General features: G+C 39.4%; 1 protein-coding gene across 4 annotated transcripts in view; it reads left to right on the forward strand.

The window, feature by feature from the left end:
- LOC146502561 (E3 ubiquitin-protein ligase rnf213-alpha-like) overlaps positions 1-13,598 on the forward strand; it is a 71,789-nt gene that overhangs the window by 52,532 nt on the left and 5,659 nt on the right. For 3 of the 4 annotated variants that reach the window (XM_085132699.1, XM_085132702.1, XM_085132703.1), the window contains 12 exons: positions 3,023-3,154; positions 3,442-3,552; positions 7,697-7,939; positions 8,527-8,623; positions 9,417-9,451; positions 9,550-9,653; positions 11,037-11,190; positions 11,414-11,588; positions 11,760-11,848; positions 11,958-12,209; positions 13,116-13,245; positions 13,490-13,567. In XM_085132699.1, the coding sequence (XP_084988825.1) occupies positions 3,023-3,154; positions 3,442-3,552; positions 7,697-7,939; positions 8,527-8,623; positions 9,417-9,451; positions 9,550-9,653; positions 11,037-11,190; positions 11,414-11,588; positions 11,760-11,848; positions 11,958-12,209; positions 13,116-13,245; positions 13,490-13,567 (1,600 nt within the window). The remainder of the gene's footprint in view (positions 1-3,022; positions 3,155-3,441; positions 3,553-7,696; positions 7,940-8,526; positions 8,624-9,416; positions 9,452-9,549; positions 9,654-11,036; positions 11,191-11,413; positions 11,589-11,759; positions 11,849-11,957; positions 12,210-13,115; positions 13,246-13,489; positions 13,568-13,598) is intronic. The other variant, XM_085132700.1, reaches the window with a different exon arrangement.

The following is a 13,598-nucleotide window of genomic DNA, read 5'->3' on the forward strand; positions in this document are numbered from 1 at the left end:
ACTTACCATGCCAGAAGTCAGCCAGCTTGATGCCGACTTGACACCAGATCCGGGCCAGATCTGTTTTCTATGAGTCTGGGCCACATACAACAAACCACAATCAAGCCAGATATGGCATGCCATCACATAGACAGTGCCATCTATGCCAGGCCTGGCCCATATCTGGATGACATACGTCTTATCGTGCCAGAAGTCAACCAACAGTGCCAGCGTGGGAGACTACAGTATGAGCAAGATGTGGTAGAAACCAGTTGTGTTAAAGGGAAAGAAAACAAAAAAGAAGACCCTAGAGATAATACAAACAGCAAACAGGGAAAAGCACAACTGGAGCGCAACTGGAGAATGAAGACACAAAGTGATGACATGCAGTAGTGGCATTTAAATGGATAAGCAATGAAAGAGTTTCAAATGGACACAAGTTCATCATAGTATCATTTGTCCTACTGTCAGCTTGAAGTTAAATCAACATGAACTGAGCATTAGTTGTCCAGATAGTAAAGCTCAGCCAGCCATCTGGGTAAATCAGTTCATAGCATTTAGGTCATCTATTTAGCTGCTGCTACTGCCTCTGCAAGCCAGTCCAGGTCCAGTTCATGCTTACTTAACCAACTTTATATTTTATGTCTTTGATCCCTGATCTGTAAGACTTTCATGCTGCAGCTCTCCCTGCCTTTAAGCTTTCCACTTGTGCATATGGAAGGGCAGGGAGTCCTGGAAGACAACCATACCAGCAGATAAATTACTAGTGAAATGGCCCTGAGCACTATCTGGCTATCCACTTCAAAATCACTGGGGTAAATGTCAGGTGAACAGCAGCTTAGCCATGAAGGGGTTGGTGTTTGCTTCATGATAGTTACTTTTTTTGTTTTTTGCTTCAGATGCACTAAACTGATATTAGGCAAATCAATTGCTTGAGTTTTTAATGCATAGTATATGAATTGGTATGTTTGTTTTTTTATAACCAAACTGGATGACTCTGTTTTACTTTACTAGTGACAGTAGACTTCAGCTGAGGAAGCACAGTGACCATTTTCAATTCAAATCAATTTTATTTATATAGCGCCAAATCACAACAACAGTTGCCTCAAGGCGCTTTATATTTAAGGTAGACCCTACAATAATACATACAGAGAACAATCCAACAATCATATGACCCCCTATGAGCAAGCACTTTGGTGACAGTGGGAAGGAAAAACTCCCTTTTAACAGGAAGAAACCTCCGGCAGAACCAGGCTCAGGGAGGGGCGGGGCCATCTGCCGCAACCGGTAAGGGTGAGAGAAGGAAGACAGGATAAAAGACATGCTGTGGAAGAGAGACAGAGATTAATAACAAATATCATACAATGCAGAGAGGTCTATTAACACATAGTGAGTGAGAAAGAAATACTCAATGCATCATGGGAATCCCCCAGCAGCCTATACCTATTGCAGCATAACTAAGGGAGGATTCAGGATCACCTGATCCAGCCCTAACTATATGCTTTAGCAAAAAGGAAAGTTTGAAGCCTAATCTTAAAAGTAGAGATAGTGTCTGTCTCCTGAATCCAAACTGGAAGCTGGTTCCATAGAAGAGGGGCCTGAAAACTGAAGGCTCTGCGTCCCATTCTACTTTTAAATACAACAAGTAGGCCTACAGTGCGAGAGCAAAGTGCTCTAATGGGGTGATATGGTACTACAAGGTCATTAAGATAAGATGGGGCCTGATTATTTAAGACCTTGTATGTGAGGAGCAGGATTTTGAATTCAATTCTGGATTTAACAGGGAGCCAATGAAGGGAAGTCAATACAGGAGAAATTTACTCTCTCTTTCTAGTCCCTGTCAGTACTCTTGCTGCAGCATTTTGGATTAACTGAAAGCATTTCAGGGAGTTTTTTAGGACATCCTGATAATAATGAATTACAGTAGTCCAGCCTAGAAGTACTAAATGCATGAACTAGTTTTTCAGCATCACTCTGAGACAGGCTATTTCTAATTTTAGATATATTGTGCAAATGAAAGAAAGCAGTCCAACATATTTGTTTAATATATAAAACTCTGGTTAGATACCATATTTGGGCCGAGTACAATAGCCTCAGTTTTATCTGAATTTAGAAACAGAAAATTTAAAGGCCACCCAGGCCTTTAAAACATTCCTGCAGTTTAACTGATTGGTGTGTGTTGTCTGGCTGGTGTTATCTGGCTTCATGGATAGATAGAGTTGGGTGTCATCTGCATAGTGGTGAAAATGTATGCTATGCCTTCTGATAATACTGTCTGAGCACTCAAAGCACTAATGCATTCACCCAATCACACCTTCTTAAGTGCTAAGTATCTAACATTCATACACATTCACATTCCGATGGATGCATCGGAGAACAACATGGGGTTAGTATCTGGCATGCAAACTGGAGCAGCCTGGGATCAAACCACCAACCTTCTAGTTAGTGGCTGAGCTGCTCTGCCACCTGAGCTACAGCTACATGAACAAGTTGTCTATTAGATAGATATGATACAAACCACTGCAGCGCAGTACCCATATTACCTACAGCATGCTCTAATCGTTCTAACAGGATATTATAGTCTACAGTATCGAACACGGCACTGAGGTCTAGCAGAACAAGCACAAAGATGAGTCCACTGTCAGAGGCCATAAGAAGATCATTTGTAACCTTCACTAAAGCTGTTTCTGTGCCGTGATGAGCTCTGAAACCTGACTGAAACTCTTCAAATAAGCCATTCCTCTCTAGATGAAACAAAAACAGCTAACTGTAGATATTAACTAGATATCAGAATTCAAACAGCTAACTGTAGATATCAGTTAGCTGTATGACAACTACTCTTTCAAGTTTGAATGGGCATGGAACTGCAAGGTCCACTCATAGCACAGACATTAATTATTTGATTGTAGCTTTTCATTTACAAACACTGAAACAAACCATGGTGTACAACTTATGCCAGTTATCCAACTAATTCATAGTCACCAGAATAACTCAGGTCTAATTTATGTACTTAAACATATTTGCTTTGTAATTCCATTCACAGTGTCAAAAGAATGAAGATGGAGGCCTGATGGACCAGTATCTTGTGTATGGAGAGGAGTACAAGGCTGTGAGAGATGCAGTTGCCAAGGCACTAGTAGACGGCAACATCGAGCAGATAGAAGAAGTCTGTGAGGTATTTCTGTCCTGTAATAAATATATTACGGACACTCCTTCATGTTTCATCTACCTATTACTGTTATATTGTTTTGATGAAACCGTGGGTGGGTAGTTTATTGAAACATTTCTCATTAGTCATAGAGCACTGCAAGTGATGTTGTACAGTATCACTGCTAAGACCGTAAATGCTTAGTTGTATAGTTATTGTACTCACCATAGTGCTATACTCTATATGCCCATTTTTTCTTGCATCTCTATTTATACTTGAGATTTTTATTATTGTTTTTATTTGAAATACACTAGAAATGTATGGCTACACGAAGGAATCGGACAGTGTTTCTCCTGCTGGCTCTTTTCCGAGAGGTTACAACTCTGTACAGATCTGAAAACAGGGGTCTTCATCCTACTCCCAAGGTATGAACAGTGGCAAAATTAGAATATGGAGAAAATGCATTCAGACACTGCTAACTTAGTTTGTCTCCAGTGGAGACAATAATTTTAAGAAACAGCTCTACTCTACGCTCTATCCCAATGTCTTAATTCCTAATCCTAGCTCTAAATCTGAGTCCAGCCACCTTGCAGAGGAAAGTAATTTCAGTCATTTGCAGTGTTGGGCAAGTTGGGCAATTATACTTACTAGTTACTTCTTCAAAAAAGTAACTGAGTTAGTAACTGAGTTACAAGATTCTAACAGTAATTAATTACTAGGAAAAGTAACTATTGTGTTACTTTAAAAAAAAAAAGTTTAACCCTCTGGGGTCCAGGATACAATTGGCATATTTTTCCCTTCTACATTTCACCTTTAAAAACTATTTAATTTGCCTTGTTTGGTATCATCCTTTTCAGCACAACCTCATGTGTCTGGATTTACAGTTATGTTTTAATTTTGACATACTATATTAGCAAAACTGATCTAAAATCAGACAAAAACATAAAATCTGAGTAGAAAAAGTTATAGTTTTTACGGTAACAACCACAAACATGTTTTTCATAACTTTAAATGCAAATATAAATTGTAAATTTTAAAATCATATGCACAAGTTTTGCAAACAACAAAGTTATTTGCAGCCATTTACCTTTTACCCTTTTTTAACTAACCATTTCAAACTATTTACATAACAATCAGGTGTTCTGAATTCAATAAGATGCCACACAAATTATTTGTGCCACTCTAAAAAATCATTTCTGTCCACTATAAAGGAGAACATCACAGCCTGATACCTGCAGGTCTGACAGCAGCAGGTGTATCACTCCTCCTGTTTTCTACCTGGAGACAGCGTTTACACTGTAATCTGCCTTTGGTGGCTTTTTGGCAGCACCTGTAACATTCAGCAGTCGCCTTATTGTTCTGACCCACAACACAAAACTATCCACTACACTACACACTAACTACACAAGACAACACATTAACTACACACTCCAAACACGCTAAATGTCACAAATGTCTCACATCTCAAAACTCGCTCTCTCTCATTTCCATTTCCTCTCATTTCTCATTTCTTTCTGTCTCTCTCTTTCTTGCCATCACTCCTAAAACTTCCCCCTCTTCCTAAACAACCAAATGTCATGTTGCCATATCATTTTTTGATTGGTCGACATTGTACATTTTTCCACCAACACAAAAGGGCTGTTTTTTGTTTTATTTATTTTTTTATTTTTTGGTCATATGTAGAGAGTGCTTGCTAGTGCTGCCCTTACACAGTAAACATGATGAAAGTATTCAGGAAAACACAACTCGTATATATTGTTTATCATGACTCTGGTTTTCGTGGCCTATCAACACAATTTAAAAACTGGTATATATCACCTTGTTGCTTTGTCGTCTTGAAGTGGTCATGTGATTGGTTTACTACGACTACTTTATTCTTCCTCAGTCAAACAGCAGCACTCATGTGATTGTTTTGCCCCCTTAGCTCCACCGTTACATATAACACCGTTATTCCCATCACTGGTCATTTGTACTCGTGACCCTGCTCTTTTGGTCACTCCCAAGATTTTATGACCGTAGGTGAGTGCTGGAATGCAGATAACTGATAAATTACATCTTGGTTCTCTCTTCTCTATAACAGTCTGGTACAGTGCATTACTGCTGAGGCTACACCAATCTGCCAGTCCAAGTTGCACTCCACCTTAACATCACTCATGAATAAAATCCCAAATCCCATTGGTAAACATGAGTAAACCCTCACTAGGTTTTGGATAAAGTGTACACTCACAAACCTCTCAAACCTGCATTTGAAACATTGGCTACCATAGCAGTATAGTATTGCAACATGGCATTTGTGTCTTCTAACTAAAATAGGAAAATAGGAAAATAGGAACATAAAAACTGCCATCATTGCCAGACCTGGCCCACATCTGGTTGACATACACTGTTACGTCCCCACGATGAAGGTCTAGGGGTGTGTGTGGGGACTGGTAACAAATGGGTCCATAACAGAATGAAAGGAGAACAGACAGGTGTTTAGTAAATAAAATAGTTTTTATTATAGATAATCTTAACATAAAGAGCCGGCAACACCGTTTTACCAATAACACTAGAAAAAGAAAAAGGTTGCAACAACACGGAACACAACAACCAAACAAAAAACTCCACACCACGAGGAGGCACTTCCAGGGGCCCACAAGCTCACCCTGTCACTAGCAGCAGCTAGCTTTACTGCTGCCGAGGCCCACAAGCCCACACTACTCACATGTAGCAGCTACACTGCATACTGCTTCCACAACTCCACACCACAGGCAGGCCAATCACACACCTAGACCACAAAGCGGCTACACCAGAGAAAACCACCCTCATACATCCAGTTCATCCCCAGCTTATATGACCTCAGACAGGTGATTGCTGACTGGGCCCAGGTGGTAAATGAGGCCAATGAGCAGCAGCTGTGTCCTGGGGAGAGAGAAGAGCAAGAGAGAGACAGAGGGGTCGTGTCCAAATTCATGGGCTGCATCCTCCTGAGGCCGCATTTGTAGACCGATTACGTCACAGCAACGCGCCGAAGGCTGTCCAAATTCGTAGACTCCTCCGAATGCAGCCGACAAATGCGTCCTCCTTTTCCCCGAATTCGAAGGATGGGTCGGGTGTGTCCTTCTTGGCCCACCATATCCCAGAATTCATAGCGCGGCCCAGCCAAGCTCCAGTTTCCGGCAATGGCGGCCGCTACTAAGTTTTAAAATTACTCTTATTAATCTTTCTGGGCCACAAAATAAACTTTAAACATATTTTCAGGCGAGAATGTGGGTGTGTAAACTTCAAATATCTGCTCGGTTTGTCAAAAGTTTGACATATTTGCAAAAGTGCTTTGACGTTTTCGGTGACGTCTGTCACCCCACCAGCTGAACACAAAAAACGGAGAAAGATTTCGGGGTCCATTTTCGATTTTCGTGCAGTGGCGCTGACAACCGGAAATACTCTGAATTAAGGGCGGGAGTAGATCGAGAAGGCTAGACCGTCCAATTCCATAGCCGTTTACTTCCGGCCTACCCGACCTCCTGAGGACCCGGCCCACGTAGACCGCGAAGGCCGGGTCCTCAGGAGGATGCAGCCCATGAATTTGGACACGACCAGGGTTGGAGCAAGAGAGGAAGAGGCGGAGAGAAAACACCACACCCACACAAGGGCAGTTTCAGGAGGGCCAGCTAGGACCGTAACATACACGCTGCCATGACACCAGTCAGTCAGAAGTGCCAGCTTGATGCCAGATCCGGGCCAGACCTGTTTTCTATGAGCCTGGGCCACTTAACCCAAACCACAATCGAGCCAGATATGGCATGCCATCGCATAAACAGTGGTATCATTGCCAGACCTGGCCCAAGCTAAGCTAAAACACTGGCCTACATCTTGATTTATTATAAAGCATATTAAAATATTAATTAAAAAAATGCTAAATTAGAGGGCTTGATCTGTGTATGACATGGTTAACTGTCAATATCTACAGCTAGTTAGACTATTATATCACAGATTGCCTTGCTAATGTATTAAGGCAGAGGTTCCCAAAGTGGGGGCACGGTAAGAATTTTTAAAAAAAAAGGATGCTCGGACACTGCTAGCATAATGGACGGGTTTTTGACGGGGCTCCCACACAAATGCAAAGCAGAGAATGAAGCATCGCCAAATATGCTTCCAAACCAACTTCCTTCGAAACCAAAGACTAGAAAATATGATGAAATATATCTTGCCTTTGGCTTCGCCTGCACAACGGCGGTGCCAAGGTAGGTCTCCCCAACAGAATTTGTTTCCCCTGCGTCGGGAGCACGCACTGGGCTGTCCAAATCATGAACAAACAGCATCCCAAATTATTGATTTTAGTTCACAAACACTTCTTATAATGAAATTTTGGTGATATTAGCTCTTTATATATATAAAAAAAAATACAGTGGGATACAAATATCAGGCTTACCCTGCCACAATTTGTTCCCCAGTTCAATCCCACAGTTGTTTATGTTTTTAAACCCATTTTGCACAGAGAGACATTTATTATTATTAATACTGTTACACAGTAAAAAAAAAAAAAAAAAGTGTGTTGCTTCTCTTAGTTGTTTTCTGTATCCCCAACAGCAATGTAATGGATTTGATGACCTCATTAACGGCTCAAGATACCTGCCTCAAAGAGAAGTAAGAAATTTTGCGTCAGCATTGATTTATAACAGACTGGGAGCTCTTACCATCCAACCTGGTAATACCATTGAGGAAAACACTGTCATCGAGCTGATCATCCATCTAGCAGCTGTGCTGCTCACAGGGAATCATCCTCTGCTGATGCCACTGAAACACATTGGCCTGTCACCTGAAAATATGCAGGTAAAAAGTGTGATTGTATATAAAAGATTGATTTAGCCACATGGTTTTACCCATTAGTTTGTGGAATCACATTTCAAACCCTTGATTTTAGTTTTATTTCCAGAAATGACTAGGTTTGGATAAGATAGTGGTATGCTAATGTGCCTTTGAGCTATGTAATATGGAGTCAGGTTTATCTGCAAAAAGTAAACAGTTTTGGGAATTGTTATTTCAAAATAGTGCTCAAGGATGGACAGTGACCAACACATTTAAAATCTTTTTTTTATATTAACCATTAAATCATCACAACTCCCACATATTAGATATTATTCCCATTACAGATACTCTGAGATAATGTCATAGTTAAGGCAGATGTTAAAACAAAGCAGATGAAAGCGAAGCTAGTCTTTACTGGCTGATAAAATGCACAAAATAAGAAAGTCAAAAAAGAAAAGGATCCAGGAATACAGCTCAGCAAACACAATAACACTCAAAAATAGAAGAAGGATACATCTGTGCTGCTTACTCCGCAATGGATAACTTCAGCAAGATAAGATTCATGTTACCTTCATGGCATTTCTTAGATTTTCACTTAATTTAACCTACAGAGGGCTTTTATACCTACAATGCCTGATGACATGTTAGCTGTTGCCCAGGCAGCCATACAACAAGAAACACACTATCAGGGCCAGCTCACTTGGTATGGTAAGTATTATTCCTTTCATATATGCAAGTAAATTCATTTTTAATTATCTTTTCTTGTAACTGGGTATTCTGACAATTTGACAACCTTTACATGATTTTCTCTCCTCACCAGAAAATATTTGTATAACCTGTATTTCAGTCATCATGCTAAACCTTAAATAAGTTGAAAGACATTATGAAAAACCAAATTGTTAATGGCCTGTATTTGTATAGTGCTTTACTAGTCCTTAAGGTCCCCAAAGCGCTTTACACATTCAGTCATCCACCCATTCACACACACATTCACACTGTGATGGAAAGCTACATTGTAGCCACAGCCACCCTGGGGTGCACTGACAGAGGCAAGGCTGACAGAGGCAAGGCTGCCAGACACTGGCGCGCCACCAGTGCCTGGCGCCACTCTGACCACCACCAGTAGGCAACGGGTGAAGTGTCTTGCCCAAGGACACAACGACCGAGACTGTCCAAGCCGGGGCTCAAACCGGCAACCTTCCGATTACAAGGCGAGCTCCAAACTCTTGAGCCACAATCGACAAATAGTACTTCCAGGGGACACAAAGCTTTTAAAAAGCTTTATTATGGGGCAAATTCACTAGAGATTTTTGTTTGTTTGTTTGGTTTTTAAGATTTAGCTGGTCATTTTTGCTGACCATTGAATAAAAGTTAATATAGATTGGTCAGATGTTTTACCAAGATGGCTATCAGGTAGCAAGACTTGGTTCAGGAGTAATTTGCAATTTGCATAAACTTGACCATAAATTCACAGATTAATCTATATTATGTATTTTCACAGTCTGTCCAAATAATCACCCATGCTGTGTTGATATGGTAAGCCATTTTTATGCTGTTCCAGTTAATATATCCTTCACAATGATTACAGACTCGATGTTTTATAACTATACTGTATGTTTAATCTTGCACTGCAGTGCGGCCAGCCCATGGAGAGAGGCCGATGTCTGGAGTGTGGCGAAGAAGTTGGAGGGGAACATCACATAGCCTTGCCTGGATTCACACAAGTTCCGTTGCACGAGTGAGTGTCAGTAATTGTCAAGCAAAATACTGCATTAAATAAATCTCTTTACTGATAAAGTAAAACTTTGTAGAAAAAAATTGCTATATAATTTGTCCTGTCTATTAAAACAATACTGGAATATTAAAAAGAAATTATTCTGGTATTTCGCACGAGGGAACCATCAAAAATGCAGATAAATTGATTTTGTACAAAACTTTCTCTTGTATAAAATATGAACGACAGAAATCATTCAAGTTTGGGTTTTTTTATTGGTAAATCTGTTAAAAGAAGCACATTTGTTATGCTAGTGTTTTTTTTTTAAATCAATATTATCCTTTATTTTGTGAAGTAAAATAAACTAAATTCCCATTGTCAATTTTTTAAACTTATAAGTTTTCATTTTTGTGCATTTAAAAAGTTTAACAATGAGACTGCACCATGAACAGAAAATTCTGACGAGACGATTCTGACCAGTAGTTTGATATCATTGAATTGCTCTGTCACGGCGCTGTGTTTTGAGAATGGACCAAAAAGCAGACACTGAGAAAGGAATCTTTAAACAAAAGCGAGACTTTATTTGGGCTGATGAAAGGAGAAAACACAAAAGCTAAGGCAAAATAGGTATAACAACTAAACTGGAAAACTAACTATAAAAACTATGAAGACTGTGAGAACTATGATGTGGAATAAACAGATGACCTGACAATGAACAAAGGAAAACAGAGGACTTAAATGCACACAGGAGGTGATGAGGGGAAGTGGAAACACATGGGGAAACAGCCAACTAGAATGAACATAATGACGCCACAGGGGAAATGACACTAAACACAATGACAAAGACTGTTTCAAAATAAACCAGGAAACACTGAGAAAATAACAATAATCAAAGAATAAAACTAAAACACACAAAACACTGGGTCACAGACCCAGTACCATTACATACTCTGTGTATTCATTGTGTTGGAAAGGTTTAGTTTAAAAAAAAAAAACTGTAAAGAATGAGTTCAGTTTTTTTTCATGGATACTGCAGAAAAACTGGTTAGTATTCACAACCAGTATGTATTAAAAAGAGGCTGTCACATAGTGATATCAAATTTTCCACAAAGAAAGAGTAACACATATCTTCAAAGACAAAATGTCAGTCAGAATACTTTTTTTTTGTTTGTTGTATACAAAACAGTTTTTTTTTCTTTAATTTCTTTGTTAGCTGTGTTTGCTGGTTTTTCTTCCAGAGATTCTTTTGAGATTGTAGATGCTGCGTGTGTAATATAAGAAGCACAAGGGTAATATTATATTAACTATATTAACTTTCACATGTGTGCTTGCGCTTCTAAAGGTCACCTGTTTTGCACTGGAGGGAGACCAACTCTACTTTTTACTCATGCAAATCTGTTGTTTTAGGGATCAAACACGTCCCGGTCACATTCTGGGAGACCCTCAACGGAGAAACAACCCAGATGCCTTAGATACCAAAAACATGTCTCTGACTCCCTTTACTCTGGTCCGGCTAGTTACACATCTCGCCATGATGCTGGGAGCCTCAGAGAAACCTCAGGTGAGCTCTTATTTAGAGGCTCTTAACCATCATAAATAAAGCATCTAAAGCTATTTTGTACAGTAGCTGTAATATTTAAGCAGCTTTTGGTGACTTGGTGATACTAGCATTTTTTTAGGTTGTGTGTAGCTCACTGATGAATATTCTGCAAAATAGTTAAACTCAATGAACGATGTTGCTGTCTTGCATGTAGTATGATGCTATTATCCACTATTTTTTTCAGGTTGTCCAACAGATAATCCAGCCACCTGTGGAGGATGTCAGTTTGTTTCTCAGGCTGCACATAATAAAGGATCTTGAACAGCTGTCACAGGCACTGGGGAAAGGAGCTGACGACACTGTAACATCTGTTCACTTGGTGCTCAGATCACTTCAAGAACTACCACATGCCAGTAACTGTAAGGAAGCCATTTGTCAAAGGACATACAAGACTGTGAAAAGAAACTTAATAATAATTTGAATAAAGCAGACCTCCTTAGACAGGAATTGTTTGGGACGGTTAAATGTCAACAAATATAGAAACTGGTATTTGACTGTTTAACCAAGGGCTATGTAAATGTTTTTTCTAGCTACTATCGACCCTTACCTTACATCCAAAGAATCCAGAAACACCTGGGAGACTACTGTGGCTACAGATATTATGACACCAAAGTTGAAGGTAATTCTTTAAAATCACTATTTACATGTTTTGACTTTTTTCATTTTATAACTGATATTTTTTCAGTCTTATTTGTACATAACTGCCTTTGCCAATATTTTGTGTCCAGGATCTTGACCAACTCCTACAAGAGGCAAAGGGAACCATTAGAAATGACTCCCGTGTATCTTCCAACTTCATTATAAGGACGATCCACGGTGACGACTGTAGCTTCCTCGCCTCACTGCAACAGGGCTCTGAGGTCGACAGCTCAGCAGTGTGGAGCTGCAGGGAGAGGCTGTCGCTGCTCAGCCTCACACACATTATGGAGACTAATGATCAAAAGGAGGAGCTCCCCCTGCTCTGGAGGTTCCTGCAGAAGGTGTGTGTCTCACAGATGTAAAGCTTTCACAAAATTATTTGGAATTCACTGCTCTTGTGCATTTCAAACAATCCTGAACTCTGCGTCCACATGACACTGTTCCTCATCTCTCCTCTCTCTTTCCGCGGAGTGAACACGGCTCCCCACTTACTCCAACCCACTCTACCTGAGACTACTTCAGGATTGGCCGGGAACTGTAGTACATACCAATACCATTACAGAAATACTGACAAACACCTCAAAATGCAAATAAGAACGCTGTGCATCTAATTAACACACATTCTTTCTTAAACACACATAACATTTACATTCAACCATCAAAATAAATGAACTATTTATATAGCCAGGGCTACATTTAGACTAAATGTCAAATTTGTCCTTATATATTATGACTTTTGATTTTTCTGTAGTTGAGCTCTTTCACTGCTTTGATTTCTTTTTTCCAATTTGAATCCCATTATTCATAATAGTGTTGTTTCTAAAACTATTTTAGAAATATTATTGATTATTACTATTATTTCCTGTGTGCACTAAAAGTTTTACTTATAGAGGGTCACCAGTATCTAACACTGATAGAAAGGTGGGGTCAGTTCTGGGCAGTTCACAATCCAATCACAGGGCTGACATGTAGCTTGACTTCAGACTACAAGCCCAAATTGGCATATAAAGACATGCAATCATTTGTGCCTGCTGCTAATTTGGAATTACAGATTAGCCAAACCTGTGAAATCTATAGATTTGATTAAACTACAGTATTACTTTGCAACACGTATTATCCTGATATTCTATATATAAAATCATAATAAATTACTCTTTAAAGTTTCAATAAGTGGGTCAATATTCTCAGTAACAGAATTAGAAATGACCAAAGATGTGATACCCATTTATCTAAACTTCTTTTTACAGGAAAGAGAATTTCGACATATCAAATTCCTCCCAGAAATCCTAATGCTGCAGAAACGTTTGGTGAGAAAGTACCAGAACGCAACTGAAGAGATTGCGGGTTCCATCAGAGAATTCATTGATCAGCAAACAGGTACAGAGATTAGATGGACTTAAACTTTGTCTTTTTCTGAAAATATGAACAATTGACTGTTGTACTAATTTGTATTGAAAATCAAAAACAAAATCTATCACCAAAGTTAATATTTGCTGCAGGGACAACTGACATATTTTTTTCTCTCTGTTTCATTTCATGTCATAAAAATGTAGTCACTGTTTCTTTACCTTTTTGTCTTTTTTTAAGTTTTTAGTCACTGTTTCTAAATTACTTGTTCCAGACATGAGCCCATGGTATCAAAAACACATTGAGACCTTCCTGAAAACATGGAATGAGCTAAGAGTCTCTGTGACCGGCAGTAAGTAAAGCACTAACCTGCTCTTTGTCTC

This window comes from Neolamprologus multifasciatus, chromosome 15 (assembly GCF_963576455.1).
Source record: "Neolamprologus multifasciatus chromosome 15, fNeoMul1.2, whole genome shotgun sequence".
In the NCBI taxonomy this organism is placed as follows: domain Eukaryota; kingdom Metazoa; phylum Chordata; class Actinopteri; order Cichliformes; family Cichlidae; genus Neolamprologus; species Neolamprologus multifasciatus.